The sequence below is a fragment of the Nothoprocta perdicaria genome, unplaced genomic scaffold, assembly GCF_003342845.1.
Source record: "Nothoprocta perdicaria isolate Ctin4 unplaced genomic scaffold, notPer1 scaffold_127, whole genome shotgun sequence".
NCBI classification, from domain to species: Eukaryota; Metazoa; Chordata; class Aves; order Tinamiformes; family Tinamidae; genus Nothoprocta; species Nothoprocta perdicaria.
This window is the reverse complement of record NW_020454394.1, coordinates 925,421-944,252: the sequence shown is the minus strand read 5'-3', so window position 1 is coordinate 944,252 and position 18,832 is coordinate 925,421. Positions and strand designations below refer to the sequence as shown.

The 18,832-nt window shown below is 42.1% G+C and overlaps 1 protein-coding gene across 1 annotated transcript; it reads right to left on the bottom strand.

The window, feature by feature from the left end:
• Nucleotides 1-924: 924 nt before the first annotated feature.
• Nucleotides 925-18,370, bottom strand: DHTKD1 (dehydrogenase E1 and transketolase domain containing 1). Its single transcript, XM_026033300.1, has 17 exons — nucleotides 18,226-18,370; nucleotides 16,589-16,744; nucleotides 15,640-15,851; nucleotides 13,533-13,727; nucleotides 12,948-13,217; nucleotides 11,440-11,611; nucleotides 10,205-10,403; nucleotides 9,346-9,658; nucleotides 8,242-8,326; nucleotides 7,417-7,556; nucleotides 6,788-6,938; nucleotides 5,940-6,046; nucleotides 4,822-4,986; nucleotides 4,309-4,391; nucleotides 3,273-3,442; nucleotides 2,631-2,716; nucleotides 925-1,943 (listed from the first exon to the last, which is right to left on the bottom strand). Exons 1-17 carry the CDS (start codon nucleotides 18,368-18,370, stop codon nucleotides 1,842-1,844), a joined length of 2,751 nt encoding a protein of 916 aa, XP_025889085.1. The 3' UTR covers nucleotides 925-1,841.
• Between the last annotated feature and the right edge of the window lie 462 nt (nucleotides 18,371-18,832).

Sequence of the window (18,832 nt, the reverse complement as noted above, 5' to 3'; positions counted from 1 at the left end):
TAGAACCAGCTCCAACAGGACCTGCTTGCAGCAGGAGCTTGTTCCATGGATCTCTGGAGGGCCCTTCTAAAGGAGGTTCTGAAGCCTGACTCATATGAGGGCCTGTGAAAAGCTCAGGTTTACGTTGAAGGACAGGAACTGGACAGTAGGACAGGAACTGAACTACGTTTTAGGAGTTTGAAAGAGGTGACAGATGGTCATGTAGTGACATGGATTTCATAAAAGAGACAGCTTCAGCCACTGGATAGAACTGCTGGAAGCTGGGACTAAATCCATCCTACTTGAGATCAGCTCTGGCATGTTTCTTAGGGAATAGTTCAAATCACTGTAGGATAGCAGGGTTTAAATACCTGATCATAGTKTAATTCTGTATATGCTTTTTTAAAGAGCACTAATAAATATGTTACTAAATGTTAATAATAAAATGTTAATAAATATGTTACTAAAATACATATTGGTTGCAAACCAATACATTTTYTCACAAAAATTAGAAACATGTCACAGTGGTAGAAAAAAAGCATCATGTTTGTACATGGTTGGCACTTTGAGAACTTCTGTGTTTCAAACACCTGTATCATGCTTCAGCCTCTTCAAAAAAACTTCACATTTTGTCATTTCCTACCRTTTATTTCACAAATTTGCTCAATAATCTCTTGTTATTAACAGTCCTTCTCAAGGCAGCCTCCGATTCTTACAGTGCAACAAAGAGTTCTGGCTCAGGACCTACTAAGTAACTTCCAAGTCTTCCTCATTATTACATTTTGGGAAAATATGTCCCTYGAGCTCTTTGCAGCCTGCCTTGTTGCACCTTTGGGTTTCTGGAGCCTATTACTTGGTCATATCTTAAGCTTTCCTTCCTGCAGCATGAGCAGGAATTTGTGTGGGAACTAGGGACCMGTGAAGGAAGAAAGCAAAAGAAACCTCTGGAAACAGGTCACATCCACATGAAATGGTGAAACAGCACAGCTGCCTGGGACTGGAAAAGAAATGGCCTCTTAAGTGCATTTTTCACTGGTAAAGCCAAATAAGAGTTACAAAATCCTTGTCAACACAGAAGACTAGACCAATGGATCACATCAGCATTGCAGTTTGGGGGTTAAATAACAAACTACAAGAGGGAAACTTAGAATTAGTTCTTTTTGGGTAGGAGACAGCACCATTCTTCAGGCTTCAGACCCCAAAGTGCTTTGTTTAGTCCTGCAGCAAGTCTCCCAGCTTGGAAGCTTCCCAGGAAGGTGCCACTTCTCCAGGCAAGAGAAACAGTGGTACCCCAAGCCTTCAAGGTCTCTTCTGGGAGGTTTTCCCAGGAAATCTGCTTTAGCAACTCCTGCTCCCTTTAGAGCATGGCTTGAGAAGAGCACCAACAGACACATCAGATTTAATCCTTGAAAGAAATGGAAACCCCACAACTTTGCCACAGCAATGGCTCATTCYCAGGCAGGTAGCAGGGTTTATTCAAACAAACAACACTAGCACCTCTGTGGAACAAAGACACCATTTCCACACATGCTGTGTGGAAAATCCACACATCCATCCCCGTGAGCTGTCAAGTACAAACAAACACCCTGACCCAACATATTCTACCTCACTGATCTGCCCCCGCACTGGATTTTTTTCTTTTAAAAAAATCTGTAGAAAATACAAGAGGACAGCAAGAAATATCTAGAGTAACAGGCATCAGCTGTCGTCCTCGTGTATCCCCCACATGTAAAGATTGGCTCATCATTGTAAAATTTGTTCTCTGTCTTAGAGATTAAGAGTCTGGTTTCTGTTGTTCTTCGCAGGAGGAGGTAACAAACTTGACCCACAGTGGAAGCAGTTTGTCTGTCTGCTGAAAGCCCTTAGACAAACGTGTTGGTAAGAATGTCTTCCTGCTGCTGCTGGTGCAGGGTTCCAATGCCAACTGCTGGGGCTGGTAAAGGAGGTCTGCTCACAAGACGGAGCTGAAATCAGAGTCAGGAGGAAATGATTAATTAAACACAAATACAGGATTATCGCCATATGAGGAAGAAYTTATTTGCTGTGAGGGTGTCAGAGCCCTGGAACAGGCTGCCCAGAGAGGYTGTGGAGCTTCCTTCTCTGGAGATCTTCCACCTGGATGCCATCCTGTTCTCTGGGTGTCCCTGCTGGAGCAGGGAGTTGGACTAGAYGATCTCTGGAGGTCCCTTCCAACCTCAGCAATTCTGTGATTCTGTGATTCAATGTCCTGGGATACTGACTGTCAGACATTGGTCAAGCTGGAAGTTATCCAGTCAGGAGTTTTCCTCCCTCTCCCAAACAGCATGGCCCAAGATGTTTATAGACTGCAGTCAGCCACGGAGAACAGCAGCTTTTGATGCTTCTCCTATACATGTCACCTCATGTTGTTGTTTCCTACCTGGGATCTTAGTTCATCCTGTCTACTGAGACTAATTTTTACTTTCTGGAGACTAAACACCTAGTGAAAGGAAGCTCCTGAGCTGCTCATCACCAGTAAATGGTGCTATAAAAAGCTGAAGTCATTTAAATTAGAACACAATTTTGGTTTAGATATTAAGATTAGTTTTATATGTCTGTACCACAGAATTTCAGTTAAAGAGGAGAACRTCAAACTTCAGTTCAAAGACTAAAGCACCAGGTGGACATTTTACCTTAACTCTCAGCTGTTTTTCAAACCGTGGTGACACAAAGGACCAAGGACCCATGTTCTGTGGTTCTTCCTGGCTCCAAATAAAGTCTAAAGAAAAGATAAGTGCACATTACAAACACATTTGTCTTTTCAGCCCCTCAAGAACACCAGCTTTGGTGGCACCTCTGATGTTTTTCTTTAAAAAAAAAAAAAAAAAAAAAAAAACAGGGTGTTGCAGCCCCTTCCGGACCCCCGAGAGGACACAGCAGCACTGCCGCCATCTCCTATCGATCAGGAAGGCTAATCAAGCTCGATCAAGCNAAAAAAAAAAAAAAAAAAAACTAGTACCAGCTTTGAAACAAAGGCTCACTAGATTCCTTTGCATGTCATGGTTTGCTGCAGCCAACCCAAAAAGCAGGACCATCATTAGGGCACAGTGTAGGCATATTCTTTTGTCCTTCCATTTACAGAAGCTACTTTCTCTGGCTCTCCATTTTAAAGGACTGGACAGCAGAGATCAATGACAAAATGCCCCGATGGGTTTACTCTGATTTTTAGCAGCAGTTCACAAATGCTAACAACAGCACCAACGCAAATCATGTGTCATAGGATACCGAATGTATGGGGGGAAGGAAGTAAAAGTAAAGGTAAAAGTCTGGCTGACCTTTGGCGCAGCTGTATTTGCTCAGCTCCAGCTGTAGAGCTTCCAGGGGGAAAGGACACAGCTCTTCAAGCCTCACAATAGCTGTGCTGTGTTGCTTCTCTCCTARTGTCTCCCTCTGTTTTACCAAAGCRTAGTAATGTTTGCCGGAACACAAAACCACTTGGGTGACCCTGAGGAAAAAACAGGAATGCCTCCATGTTTGCTCTTTTACAGAAAATCTGTGCAAACCAGTCCTATGCTTTGAATAAAAAACAGTCAACCTTTAAAGATATTTTTTAGAGCTAACCTGACACCCTTGACTATCCTTTTTTTCTTTGTCCTGCCTTCCCTCTCACCCAGAGCTGACAAATGAACCTCAGTGCTCCAGGGCCCAGAAATTCTATTTCCTCAGCACAACTGGGAAAATTATATTCATTGGGATTCAATCTCTTCCAGCTTTTACTCTCTAAAAGCTAAATATCTAGTCTAAAAGCTGGTTATCTTTTCTGCAGAGAATGGACCAGAGGGAGAGAGGAGCATGACCAGAGGACACTTCTCTCCCACCCCAGAGAGGGGCTCCCTGCAGAAAAACAATTCTCTCCAGCTACCAAGGAGGTTTTGGTGGCCTAACCTTAAYGGACAAAGGCAGGAAGAGAAACCTCACTCTATCTCTCAGTATCTCACTTAGAAAAACAAGATGCAAAGACATTTACAGACTTCTAATTAGGGTGAGGATGTGAMGTTGAAGATGCTGTCAGACTCTGGTGCTACTGGGACTACAATCATCATGTTCTTACCCTTGGGAGCCAGGCTTAATGGCCCGAATACTCAACTGTCATGCACACAGATATTATATAACTATTAACAAGCCAACGAAGGAAAAAAGAGAGTGGATTTGCTGTTTAGAAACAAACAAAACACTCTATCAGTCTCTCTACAGATGCTTTTTCCCCCTGCAAGATGTACTCTTTTTCACATCACATCARAACTGGGCTGTTAGCCAGGAAAAGGGAGTAGGATTTAATTTTKGGGCTTTCCTGCAAGGAAGGGAAGGTACCTTTTAGCATCTACCAAGGAGTCACCAATGACAGGCTTAAATGTTGTCCTCGGAGCCATTTCTTCAAAGCTGGACACAGCAGCCTAAATGGGAGATGGTTGTAAGTTACTAAATTTTGTTGCCTTTTTCCTGTGGCTGGTGTTAGAGCGAATATAATAAGACAGGGTTTAACAAATACAACAATAACAAYAACAACAATAATAACAACAGTAACAACAAAAATAAAATGCTATTTTCCTTCTCCTCCTCATTCCCATTCCCACAGGTGAAAGGCAGGACAATAAGTAATACAACCAGTTGCAGACTCAACTCCATTTCTGGCTCATTTCTACCCAACTGTTTAACAGTCTRTCCTGCCCCAAATAGACAAAACCCCATTGATTTGATACCAAAGCAGAGAGGACAATTGAAAAAAAAATAGATAAATAAATAAAATACAGAAAAGGGAAGAGAAGAGAAATGAGGAGGGGGAAAAAAAAGAAACAGAAAGGAGAATAAAGTTTTTCAGCTTACAGGAAGCCTGAGTAACACTTTGGGAGATACAACAATCAGAGGTTTCCTGAAGTTTCGGACCATCTGCCGCCGCAGTAAGTGGAAATACTGTGCGGGAGTGGTGGGATGCACAATGGACATGTTCACCTGGTCTCCATCAACTCCCTCTTCTGTGCTGTCACACATCTACAGAAGCAGAACACAGAAAGAACTTTTTGAGAAGCAAACATCCCAGACACACAAGGCATGCTCGTTAGTGCCTACAGGAGTAGGAGGGCAAACATCTTTGTTCTGGCACTGGTTGAAAATGTAAAGCAACTTCAACAGAGAAATAGGCTCTAGCCTTTAACTGGTGAGATTACACCTTAACTATCAACTTCAGAACTTTTTAACCAGGATATGGCATTTTTTTCTGACCAAGAAAAGGTCATATTTTTTCATTAAAATGGCAGCAATAGTGGCTATTTCCTCTCAAAATGTGGCACAGATTTACTGACCAATATTTAGTTGTGCCCAACTTTCTGTGGGAGCATGTGAGAGTGGCTTTCAGATTACGGCTGCCTGTTTGTCAAACCCAAATAATTTACATTATGAAGTTTCCCCTTAGAGATCTGCTATGGGCAATATAAAAATTCTGTCTTGCAACTAGACTCATTCTATGTAAAATGCTGAATAACAGCAGTGGGAAAAGGGACAGCAAGCAGTATTGAAGCACATTCTAGAAGGGGTATTTGTAAAGGCCACATAGCCTCTGCAAACAACACACAAATTTCATGTTACCACACACCAACTTGGGAAGATAAGTGAGATTACAGTTATCTGCAACAGGAACAACAAGCTTTTATTTCATTCTTTGATCAGGGTATTGCATTAGGGCTGCTATGACAGCACTTAAACAGAAACTGCTTGCTCCCCCCATTTCCAGACCTGCACYTTCCTCTCACAGTCCCCCTTCTTCCTCCCATTCCAGGCCAGCCCATCCATATCTCATCCCAACAGTAAAACATGGGTAAGGCTCCAGCTTCTGATATCACCAGGAAGTACACTGGGAATGGGGCAGTTTGTGACAGACCTCCCAAAGCACTGGATATATGTGAGTGGGGAGAGGGATACATGAATGTGAGCAGCATGGCAGGAACCTGCAAGAAACGCTCCATCCGGCAGGAAGAGTGCTCAGGGCCTGCTCCATCGTAGCCGTGGGGAAGAAGAATTACTATTCCACTCTGCAGAAGCCATTTTGCTTCACCTAAAGAGACACAATGATGAAGAGGAATCACTGTCACAGAGCATAAAGCCTAGAAATACGCATTACTTTGCAAAAACTAGTGGGGGCGGCAAGGAAATTATTAAATGCAACCTTGAGAGACGCTGGCATTTAGTCGTGAAATTCACAGTTGTGACTAAGCCCACAAGATGACCTGAAGCTTCTCATATTGCCAAGTAGTTTGGGACTTTAAGCCTCCACAAAAAGCAGCAAATCAGGGAATGTTTTTAAGTTTACACTGGAACATCACCATATAATGCAATAATCCCTCTAAATCAGCAGGAAAACGTGCTAGAGTCAAACTGAGAGCTTTGTAAGATTTTCACTGTGTGGGTTGTGATTATAAAAACAAAAAAGAAAAGCAATTTTCCTCCTGCGTCATCCCATTTTCAGATGCTTTGTGAAGGCATTTCGATACAGCCTAAAAAGCAATCAAATACATATACAGTAAAATATGTAAGGGGGAGAAAAATAAAGTCCTAATCAACTGTTCTTTTGGAATGACCATCATCTGCCAGGAGAGTATCTTTCATTTTGGATGGATGCTCATCACAGAACAGCCACATAGAAGCTGGGACAATATAGGCAAGCTAAGGGACATCTTGAGAAGACAGATTTCTTTTCCCAACAATACACCTTTTCTTTAAGGTCAAAGGATTTTCTACAGATACACTTGTTCAAAATGTCATATTTTAAGGGTATTAACTCCTTGTATCCACTCACCTCCAGAGATAAAAGTGTCAAATATTATCTGGGCTCCATTAAAGAAGTCTCCAAAYTGAGCTTCCCAAATTGGTAGCAACTTGGGGCTCTCAATACTCATTCCATATTCGAAGCCAAGCACAGCTTCTTCAGACAAGGGACTGTTGCTCACCTAACAAAAGGAAATTGTTGGGAGAAGCCAGTGAGAGAGAAGACAACCCAGGGTTTAGAACCTTTGGAACCAGGCATTTCAGTGCCAATTTTTTTTTAAGAGTTTTTGAATGAAGACATTAAGAAGAGGGGAGAAGAACTACTGATCTCCAAAGAGAAGCAGACCCATTATYAAATCTTTTTAAAGAGGGTAATTCACCGTATATTACACCTATGGATGCACTATAGTAAAACATAAATCAGCRACATCCTCTAGCCAGGCTCTCTGAAACCAGAATCAGGTGCAACATGATACAGGTAAACGATGTACACATCATTTCTTCTTCTGATTTACTCCAGGTGCCTTCTGCATCGGGGATTTCTTGGAACATTCAGGCTGCACACACAGCCTCGACATACATGTCTCAGAAGCTTTCAGATATATGCATTGTGTTTCAGTGCAGCTTGAAGAGGGTTGCCCAGTGGAGCACAGAACCTACCTCCAGGAAACCCTTCTGGTCTGGGGACATGTGATTCAGAGGTATGTAGGTATCATCTGTCTCTTGACAAACCAACATTGCGTGTCGTTGACTAAAGGTTCCTCTGCCAACATCTTGTCCACTTAGTCTGACATTAAACCCTTGCCAAGCAACAAACAAAACACTGGATTAGTAAATCACATAGGAAAACAAATAAGCAGGACAATAACTCCCCACTTCTGAAGATCTCTTTCAGGTTAGAACTCTTCTTTTGGCTCCACAGCTGTATCAACACTGAGTGGGAATTTTTAACCACCCGCAGCTCCAGCTCACAAGCACAGGCACACTTAGGCATTTCTCATGAAAATTCTTTAGTGATAAGTGCATTAGTTTGCTGAAAGAAATGTCAAAGTGTGTGCATTCTGTATCATACATAAATGGACATTGGAATTCAGGCTAAAGAGGAGGAAAAAGAGATTCTAGTTAAGATGTAGGCTCTTAAAGATGACCATATGGGAGGCCCTGTTGATGTCAGCTGTAGTGCTAAGCACCAGTTTTCTGGGGGAGCACATGCATGTGTGTCAGGGCAATCATTTCTGAAGATACTGAGTACCCACTCTATAAGGATTAGTGACATATAGGACTGATTTACCTTCTCTAAGGACTATGCAGATGCAAGCTGTCTAATGCATTCATCATATCAACTTCTGGACTTGCAAACGCTTTATAAGGCTAGTAATCTACTTCATTGTCATCAAGCAAAAAAAAAAAAAAAAAAAAAGAGAGAGAAAAAAAAAGAAGCAAAAGCAAAAAACCTTATTTATCTATTGTCAATTTGCTTCTTACCTTGACTCAGAAGCGAACCGAAGGCTAAAGCTTCTGCTGTTGCCCAGTCCAGTTTTTTTCCCTCCTCCACCTTTTGTACTCTCGACTAAACAAGTTAAAAAAATAAAACAAAGAAAAGTGGGGGCTTTGCCTTCTGCCTTTTCTATCTCTTTTTGTGGTAGAGTGACATTAGAAGCTAGAAAAATGGGTATGGAGAAACATGTTGTTTTCCTGYAATCAACTTGGTTTGGTCTAGAATACATATACTCTATTGTAGCACATCCTGAAGAAGGATGTCTGCAGACCTCAGACCTGCAGAWGACCCACGTGTTCACTTATACAATCGATGAACTTTGGATTAACAGATTAGACGTTAAATAATCTTTTAAAAATCTAAAAATCTGTTATAAAAAAAAAACTATAAAATCTATAAAACCGAAGCTTAGCAGGTTAAGGCATTTCAGTCCCCAGAATTCTCCCATTCTGGTCTGCAGAACGGAGAAGACTCCACTGAGACAACGGTCTCTTGCTTTGGGCTGGGGAGACAAGAGCAGTCAGTCTTCCAAAATATTCAACCCACAGCCTCTCCGTTGCTGCCAATCAGACAYCAGCCCCTCATCTCATTCATCACTGGGAAACACGCAGTATGAGTCCCGAACCAACCTCAACTTTGCAAACAAATKTATTGATATGAGACATAGGGCCTTTCAAACCTGGCCACATGCATTTGTTCATGTATGTATGAACACCTACTATTGGCTTCAGAAACCAATTATTATCAATTTCCATTACATCCAAAGATAAGAAACTATTATCCACATAATTATTTCCTTCACTGTGATAAAATACTGTTAAAAAAAAAAACAGTATCAAGTATTTGGTCTGTTTTGGAAAGAAGATAGAATTTTCTTCAAACATAGAAGAAAAATAGCATCGTCCCAGGCTCAAGGTGGGACAAGGAGAAGACTTTCCTCTTCATAAGAGTGTTTTTTGTTGGTTTTTTTTTGTTGTTGTTGTTGTTGTTTTTTTAAATGACAACCTGTTCCAGGAAAAAAAGCCTAATCTAACAAGGATTTATCTTTGATCAGTGGGACTAGAGCCAGAACATCACTTTGTTCTCCTGACCTGTGCATAAGTCTTCAGAAGATGGCTGTGCATCTGGAGCTCTTCAGGCACCTCGACAGACTTGATGCCAATAAACTGCAGGAGGGGCACCGGCATTCCTGTGTCCCAGGTGGTGATTTTAGCAGAAGGCTCAACCAGGCCTTTCCAGTGAGCCTGCAGGTTGGTAGGAGGTGGACTATACAAAGTCATGTTGGCAAGATGATCGTTGAGTTTAGAATAGTAGGTTGTCTTTATCTCAGATACTTCAGCCTCAGTCATGAGCCCTGCAGCTACCAGGTGTTCTGCGTAGGTGTCTGGGATACTCTTCCGTGATCTATCAAGATGGGAATCAAACCCGATAGACATTCAGCCCAAGGACAGTGTCATAAGCAAGAGAATTTACCATGGAAATTTGAAATAAAGGGGGACTTGGTACATTCTTCCCATTCAGGTGAAATTTGCTTTCTTGGCAGTTTAAGACTAATAATGTCCTAGACATTGTCCTTCATTTAAAAAATGCTACAAAATGTATGATAAAAAGCTTCCTAATCAGAGTGACTCTTTGCCATTGTGCAAATATTTAATCAAGAACTAACATTTTATTCAATATTCAATCAAGTGTTAATGTAAGAGCTGTGCTGACATTAACACTAGTCAGTACAGCAAAGGGGCTTTGTTCTACAGAAAATTTCTAGTACAGTTCCATGCCATACTTAGGCAGTATAGATACCAGGACAATTTGGGTTCCTCCATGAGGTGACGWAACCCTTGTCTCATGAGATACAAGGCCATTCTAGGTTCCTCCATGAGGTGATATCACCCTTACCTGACGAGATACAAGGACATTTTTGGTTTCTCCATGAGGTGACATAATCCTTACCGGATGATTTTGTACATGCTGGGGTTGGTGAAAAAGGGCTCATCGAGCTCGTTGTGGCCCCACTGCCTGTAGCAGAGCAGGTCAACTATCACATCCTCACGGAACTGCCGCTGATACTCAACAGCCAGCCGCGTGGCACGGACAACTTCTTCAGGATCATCCCCGTTCACATGGATTACTGCACACCCGACAATTTTACCTGCCCGGGGATTTAAAACAGCAATCAAAGAAATGCAAAGAAAATGGACCCAGACAGAACTCACCAGGGAGATGGACAGCTTGTATGCAGCATGTTTAATAAAAATAAGAGAAGSTCTGAGTAACAGTTGGGAAAACGAGCTAGGGGTCTTCCCTGAGAAAAAGGGCAACAGCTCAACTTGTTGCATTTGGCACAACTCAAACTTAAAAGTGGTAAATTCCTGGAGTGCTTTCTACACATGGCCCCTGCAGTTTCTTACTTGTACTGAAGGGAATACCAGTTCAAGGAAAGAGCAATAATACCACAGGCTGTCTATTTTAGTAAATCTAAAGAATTTGTCAGTTGTTTGCTCTGATGAAAAAGACAATCATGAGATGCTAATTTCAATGACATATGCTAGCATACACTTAACTCTAGGAGATCTTGCTGGTTATAATGTATATGTTAGTCAGGAAGGAAAGACTGTCCAGAACAAGCAACTTCTGGTTTAAGCTTAGAAATGGCATCAGCCTCAACTTTCAACTAAAAGCTCAGTAAGTTCACCCAGTAACACCCAAGAGTGAAAAAAATGATGAGTATCTGAGTAGTAAGCTACATGAGCTCACTTGTAAAAACATATCTGGAAGGTTTTCATTACATYTAATAGGATTTATTTAGTATACATCTATTATACATCTTTTAAAACTTGTCAACAACATGGCAAAAGTTAAATGAATATAAAGACTTCACCATAACCTGACAAATATTTTATAACATCCTGTAAGATTGTGACATGATTTTCCACTGATATTTAATCTTTGCCATGAAGCAGAAAGGGGGTGTGTATTTTTAGCATTTACATTTTTGCTAGTAGAAGGTAACTATCAATAATAATTTGAATTTCTACTCTATTATAAAAATGAATATAGATTAAGTCCCTAGGACCTGTGAGCACTTGCTAAAAAAGCCCAGATGAGAACACACAGCAGATATTCACACTGAAGTTTAAAATGCTAATGTTAAAAACCAACATTAGATCATTTCCTTTCCAACATACCAATATCACTACAGTACAGAGACGATCGTCCTCGCTCTGCAGGAGTGGTGTAGCCCAGCTGGTTATTTACAATCAAATGGATGCTCCCACCAACTCTGAAATGTGGTAGATTAGAGAGGGTCAGTGTTTCAGGAACAATCCCTTGCCCAGAGAAAGCAGCGTCACCATGAACCTACATTAGGGAAGAAGATGGAAAAGTCACCAAAAAAAAGGGCAGAATAGCAAAAATCAAAACAACTCAATATGTAAGACCTTTTAAATGCAGTAGGTAGAACAGACTGTGCCCAGTTCTTACCTCTCATTCTGTCTATTGTTTTAATTATTTGAAACCTTCTACAGTGTTATAACAAATGCAAGGTCATAGAAACAAACGCCTGCCCATGTACTGCATGACCTCACGTCTGCTTGGAACAGACCTATAATTTCTTAAAATCAATCCATGAGTAAATCACTAGTACCAAGGCTATAGCAGAGCTGCAATTAGCCAGTACTGACAATGAACAAAACTAAGACAACTGCCATAGTAGGTGCTATACCCTGCTGAAAGTTAAGTGTGGAGATGAACTGTAAGTTCATTGTTAGGAAATGGAGTGGAAAACAAACTGAAGAAAGCATTTAAAAGCAAATGAAAGGACTCAGAAGGGCATAAAAGCTAAGCTCTTAGGTTTATAAACAGCAAATAAACATTGCAAATAAAAAAGAAATGGACTGGAAGGGGAAAGGAGACAACTGTGACATTCAGGCCAGGTTTCCAAGGGTAAACTTATTAGAATGAATTAAAGACTTGCTGGGGCTAGTTTGCCATTGATGTTCATTACATGTGGCAGGAACGCAGTCCTGTCCCAAATTCTATTTACTTTTGACTTTACAAATGTTTAAGAGAATGACCACCTGATAGGAAAAAGTTATAGGAAAAGTTATATTAAAAAAGTTATATATTAAAAGTTCTCTATATAATATTATTTATATATTTTATATATAAAAGTTATATATAAAAGATAGGAAAAGTTATCAAGAAACTGCTTCCATGGTGATAAAAAACAATTATATATGCTTATATGATCATATATATACAATTACATACATATATATACAATTTTATATATATATGATTATAAAAGACAATTAAAGGAGTAGGAACTAATTCTAGTAGGTAGAAAAAGACTTATTTTAACAGTATCATGGTAAGATAGCTAATTGTGGTAGCTTAAATGCAAAAGTGGTCTGGGAGGAAAAAGACACATATGGCTTTCAGTGCAGAGTATCTTTAACCATGAGGCAGGCATCAAAATCAGCTCTTTAGCTGTGGAATTGTTTGAATACCGATATCGTCACTTGTGTCAACTAGTTATCTTCCTTTCCCTCCCCATTCCATAAAATAAAAACAGTTCTTCATATTCTACATTAATGCTCATTTGATTTTTTTTATATATATATATATATATATATATATATATAAAACATATATATATATATATATGTTTTCTGCTTATACGTGAGCAAAATACCTGCAGACAAATGACACTGTCCCCAGGCTGTGCAGAGCTCTCCGGGGAGTAATCGCCGTCAAGCAGCGTCTGCTGCCGGCCCCGCGTCTTGCCGACCGCCACTGGGTTGATGGCTTCCAAGTGCGACGGGTTGGGCAGCAAGGTGACATGCACCGGCCTGTGGGATCCGAAGTCGAGGTCGACAGAAGACGTGAGGTGGGAGAGAACGTCCCCGATGGCCGGTGAATTCTCCGGAAACTCGCTCAATCCCCGCATTTTACGAAACATGAGCTGCGGGGGAATAAACCTAGTTAAAAACGTTCTCTTTCCAACTCGCTGACATGTTCAAAGAAAAACATTTTCAGGATTGTATGCCCACCCACTCCTTCTATTGTGAAGATGCCTCAGGAAACAGCACAAACCTCTTTCTTAGATTTCTTAGTTGTCTCCCGGGGAGAACAGGCTACAGTACTGACAGGAAGGAACACGTTGTCACACAAGTAACTTATTTCTTGCTCCAGCCTTGGCAACAAGATACCCTGTGGCGTTACTCCATTGACAAATAAATCGGATGTAGCACAACGGTCAACAGTTGTAAACCTCTACCTCGGGTGGCAGCTGAAGCAAGCCTGTGAGGAGGTTCAGTCTCCCACGATGAGGCATTCCAAGGATGATATCCGTCACCCCGCTGTACGCGCACATCTTGAACAACTCATGGAAGAAGCCCATCATGCTCTCCGCTCCTTCACCACCGTATCTCTTCACTGTGGCAAACTTCGTGGCTAAGAAGCGATCAAACTCCTGGTAAAAATGGGAGAATTTGGGTTTTAGCCTATTTTAAACACCAACATTTTGTTTCTAAGACACAAACACTGTTTCTGTTTGCACTTTTATGGCACACAGAGGTGAATGTACCCTTGAAGAGTCTCAGCTCTTCCTTCACCCACACATTCTGAAGCCCAGAAGCTATGTTGAATGCAAGGAATCAGTTAACATCTTCYCTTAGAGTAAAAACTACTGGATTAAGGATCAAACTTTCCCTACCTAACACAAAGGAGCAGGCAACACTAATAAAAATAGTGAAGTCCTTAATTTACCTGCTTTACATGCTAGGGAAGCACAATGTTTCATTTTGATTACTATCACAATCCTTGGTACATGTGTGGAAGAATGCTTGAGAGAAGGAAAATAAATTAATCTGGATKTACTTCAGTTTCCTCTCACTCCTCCCACTACACTCATCTACTCTGAAAGCTTTCACAAGTGGCAAAGTTTTGGAGCACTAGATGTGTCTACACTGTTTTCCAGCTCAGGACTGAAAATAGACTAAGACTGTAACTGAGAAGGGAAGACTGAGCAACAACGAGAGACTCGTGTCAAATCCTGAACATTTTCTAGTTAAGTAACACTCAGTTCCAAGAAATACTGTACAGAAACCTAAGCACAAACAAAAGCAGCTTTTCCTTCTGTAGGTAACCTGAACATTCTGAGTACTGTGCTGAAGTCAATATGGGATTTATTAGAGTCCTAATTTCACTCTCCTGTGTCACTAAAAAATCCCTTTAAGTACAAAAGAGGCAAGAAAGCAATGAAATGTGCCAGATACTTCTGTTTAGTCATTGGTATTACATTTAATATTCCTTCCACTTGGAAAACTGGAAACAGGGACAACTTCACAGATCCTGCTCTTCTACCTTTGCATCTTTCTGGATAAGGCAGGGAGAGAGAGGAGAAAAAAAAAGAGAATTTTTCACAGTATAGAAATATTTGTATTAATTCCCTAAAACACTTAGATCTATGCATGTTGCAAGTAAAAACCTCTCATTGTCCTTACAGATTGCATCAGATAATGGTTCTTTTGCTGAAAAGCAGCAAACTTGAGATTTAAAGCTCATAAAACAAAACAAAATGACAGTGAAAGCAAAACACAGAATAGCTAAATTGGGGCACAACATTTCATAGGGCTCTGGCCAATCTTGTCTTCCAGTCAGTAATATTTAAAACAAGCTGTYTGACCATTATTCTGGGAGAATTTCACTTCTAAGACTGACCACTCTTGAGCTTGTACAATCTTTTTTTCATGTCTCCATATGCTACAGAACATGTTACAAAAATATACATTACTAACAGTATCAGTTCTCCTTAGTCTAAAGGCCTGTAAGTTTGGAACTGGCTAGAAATATTTGTATAGAACTAATTTCTGAAGTAATCAATACAAACAAAAAGACACTGCTATTTCATAGAATCATAGAATCATAGAATCATAGAATCATAGAATCATAGAATCATAGAATCATAGAATGCTGAAGGTTGGAAGGGACCTCAGAGGTCATCGAGTCCAACCCCCCTGCTCACGCAGGGTCACCTAGAGCACGTGGCACAGGGCTGCATCCAAGCGGGTTTTAAAGATCTCCAAAGAAGGAGACTCTTTTAGTAGACTTTTTTTAGTAGACTTTCTTTTAGTAATAGCTGCTAAGTAAACTCAGCAACAAACGCAGTGACCCAAAACTTTGCATTTGGCAGACAAAACCCTGTACTATTGTCTCTGACATACATTTCCCAAAGTCTTTTGAATCCCTTCAGGAAAGGTATTGTATTTTTTGTTCTCTGCTTGGATAATGTTCAMGACAGTGAAAGGTCCATGACAGACTCCACAACTCTTCAATTAATTACAGTAATGATTGTAATTGTAAAATACAAGTGAATATGATACCTGAGACTCCAGCATCAGCTTGCATAAATGCTTTTTCTCTTCGGTTGTAAATGCTTCCTGTTTCAGCTCCTCAAACCTTCTAGCAAACCATTTTCGCTCCTCCAAGGTTGGAAGCTGGCTTGTTTCTATGGAAATATGCCCGCAGTATATATGGTCAAGGTATGTCAACACGTCCTGTAGGGAAGCCTCTTCTTTTCCCATGTTTAGAAGCCCTAGTCAGAAAGAAATGCGTTAGCCACATCAAGGAGAGAAAAGGACACTAAGGACTAAAGTGTTCTCTTGCAATTACACTAACATTTTGAGAGCAAAAATTCATATTTTATCTTCCTATCCTTTATTAAAAACAAACAAAATCTTTACAAGCACATTTTGATATCTTAATGCATAGGCCTGTGGTTTACAAGGTGTTCTAAATGCTTTTCTGGAAGAGCTTGCCATGAATGACACCAAGTCGATGTTTTTTGCAACTTGGGATATCACTCAATACCTTGAGAGATATCAGTACATGATAATGCAATCATAGTTGATGCAAGGAAATAAATATCCATTTTGCAGATGAAGAAAATAAAGCATGGAGAGAAACTCCTAATTGCTCAAGGCCACAGTGAGAGCCAGAGAGTGCCAAGAAAAGACAAAAAGTCTTGACTTGTGTCCCAGTGCCCTGACATCTGCACTAGCGTCAAGTATCATGCTAAAATACAGAGTGTTACAGTAACAAAAGCAATTAATGTATAACCTCAGTAGCTGTAAGAACAAGTAAAAATGTCCACGGTTTCCACAGATGCTAGAAGGTAGCCACTCATTACACCATGACTTGTGCAATAAGCACATAAGCACRGTGAGGTTAACAGTTTTCTGTACAACAGTTACTGATTGAACGTCTGTTCAATACTTGGCTCCTCTACAGAGAACATGGCTTCATTTTGTTGTGATAAGATCGCAGACTTACCTGTGGTAATGAAAGGCCCCTGAAGAACTTCTGTCAGCTCTCGAATTTCGGGTACCGTGTTCATAACAGCTTGGCCAGCAAATAAAGGATTTATTTTTGCTGCTTTGTGGCCGTGTTCGGAGTACGCRGTTATTAAACGAGCAAGCCCATGGTCAACTGAACACAAAAAGAAAACAGGACAGTACAGCACATGTGCTCACACTTACTCCATTTATAGCACTCACACAGGAGGATGCTGCCCACTGATATTCACTAAGGTTGTGATCAGAAAAATAATTTTTCTAGTCAATTGTTTTCACTATAACATCCCATTCAATATCCTCCCTCTTCTTTACAGTATCAAGCCCAAGCTGGTCTCCATCTTGGTCTATTCCCTCCCAAACCATGATCACTAGCAGTCCTGAGAGGTCAATTTATACGGTTACTTAGTAGTGGCCAAGGTGTCAACGTGTWAAGTCTTATTTCCTTAGCTGACTCAATCAAGGGACAGGACAGTAGAGTCTCAACAACAATTCAGTTCCTATAACCTAATAAAAGAGTGACCAGGAGCCACCAACCAACAGCACGCACAGCATGGACAACCAGCTACCACTACAGTAACCATGAAATAGTTTGACAGGGGGGCCAATACAGAGGAGCTGGAGTTCCTGGGGCAGTGGAAAGGTTCAGGAATAGAGGAKATCAGCCCTCATCAGCTCTGCTGCACAAAGGAATATTGATCAGGTCTCAACCGGACTTGCTGCARGACAAACGAAGAGGAGAATCCGCATGATGACACAGGATGACAGTTTGATGTCACCTTAAGACTTTGTGCAACACAAAGAAGCTCCTCTCAAACACTATTTCTTCGGGCTCTTCATGAAGCMAGTTTAAGGTTTAAAATGGACTCAAGAAAACAGTGATCTCTTCAAGGATAAGTTTCTAGTAGGAAATCTTGCCGATAACAACCATTATACTATCCTGATAGCACGCCAAGCCAGGCATACCACAAATTCAGTTATGTGAACACATTTTTCAACAGACACTATAAACACAGTGCTGAAGGCTCTGAAGCTGAAAAATTATCAACGTGAGCAAAACACAACCAACGGAAAGGTCACGTGCACCACGCTACTACCAGCGGGCACAAGGCACAGACCAGCAAGGTAACCGATAACCACCAACACTGCGGGCAGAAACTTGCTGCTTGACCCACRTGAATCAGTTCAAACTGAGTGCTGGATGTTTTTAATGCTTTTTTTCCCCCCTTTTCTTTCTTTTACCCCAATACGCTGCCCCTACACCCATCACGTCCACAAGGTCCTCGAGTCACATCAGCCACCCCAGGCGCTGCCCCGGGGACAACGCTCCTATCCCACAGAGGGGAGTTTTCCTTTGGGAAAGATTTTCCCTCCTCCACAACTGCTAAAAATGTCCAGCAAGTGCGGGTATCTGCACGCTTTACTGAGAACGGAAAAGAAAAAAACAATCCCGCAGTTACAACCTGAGGAAAAAAACTCCCGATTTGGGGCAGGCAAACCCAGGCCGCGGCGCCCCCTCAGCGCGAGGAACGGCAGGGAAGGAGGGGAGAGCGGGGAAGGAGGGGAAAGCGGGGAAGGAGGGAAGGAAGGGAAGGAGGAGGACGGGGAAGCCCCGACCTGCCGTGCCGCGCGCCTCGGCCGCGGCGCCGCCGCCCGCCGCCGCCCTGCGCGGCTTGTAGCCGTAGACGCCGCGCTCCGTGCGGTACCAGCGCCGCAGGCCGCCTCGCCAGGGCGCGCAACGCGCCGCCAGAGCCGCCGCCATGGCCGTGGCCGTGGCGCCGCCGAGCGCCGCCCACGGCCCCGCCGCCTTCCCCGGGCAGCGCCGCCCCCGCCGCGGGGAGAGCCCTGACCGGCTGCCCGGTCCTCCCGCTGCGGGGAGAGCCCCGAGCCCGCCCGGCCGCCCCGTCCCCGCCGCGGGGAGCGCGATCCTGAGGGAGAGCAGCCGCGGGCTCCGCCATTTCCCCTCCCTCTGTCTGTCCCTGGCGCTCCTCAGGGCACCGAGCTGTATTCCTGAGGTCGGGAGAGGGTTGGARGTCCAGCTTTGTCTCCTGAGTTCGCCCTGGGAAGGGCCTGACAGGCTCCGTGGTCCCTCCTGAGGATCCTCAGGGTTTGATGCAGGCCAACCTGGAGTGCCCAAGTAAGCCAGAAGAGCCCTGTACCTCGTCACCTCACCAAACGCATGAGTTGGGTTGCCTGTGAGAAAAAAAAAAAAAAAAAAAAAAAA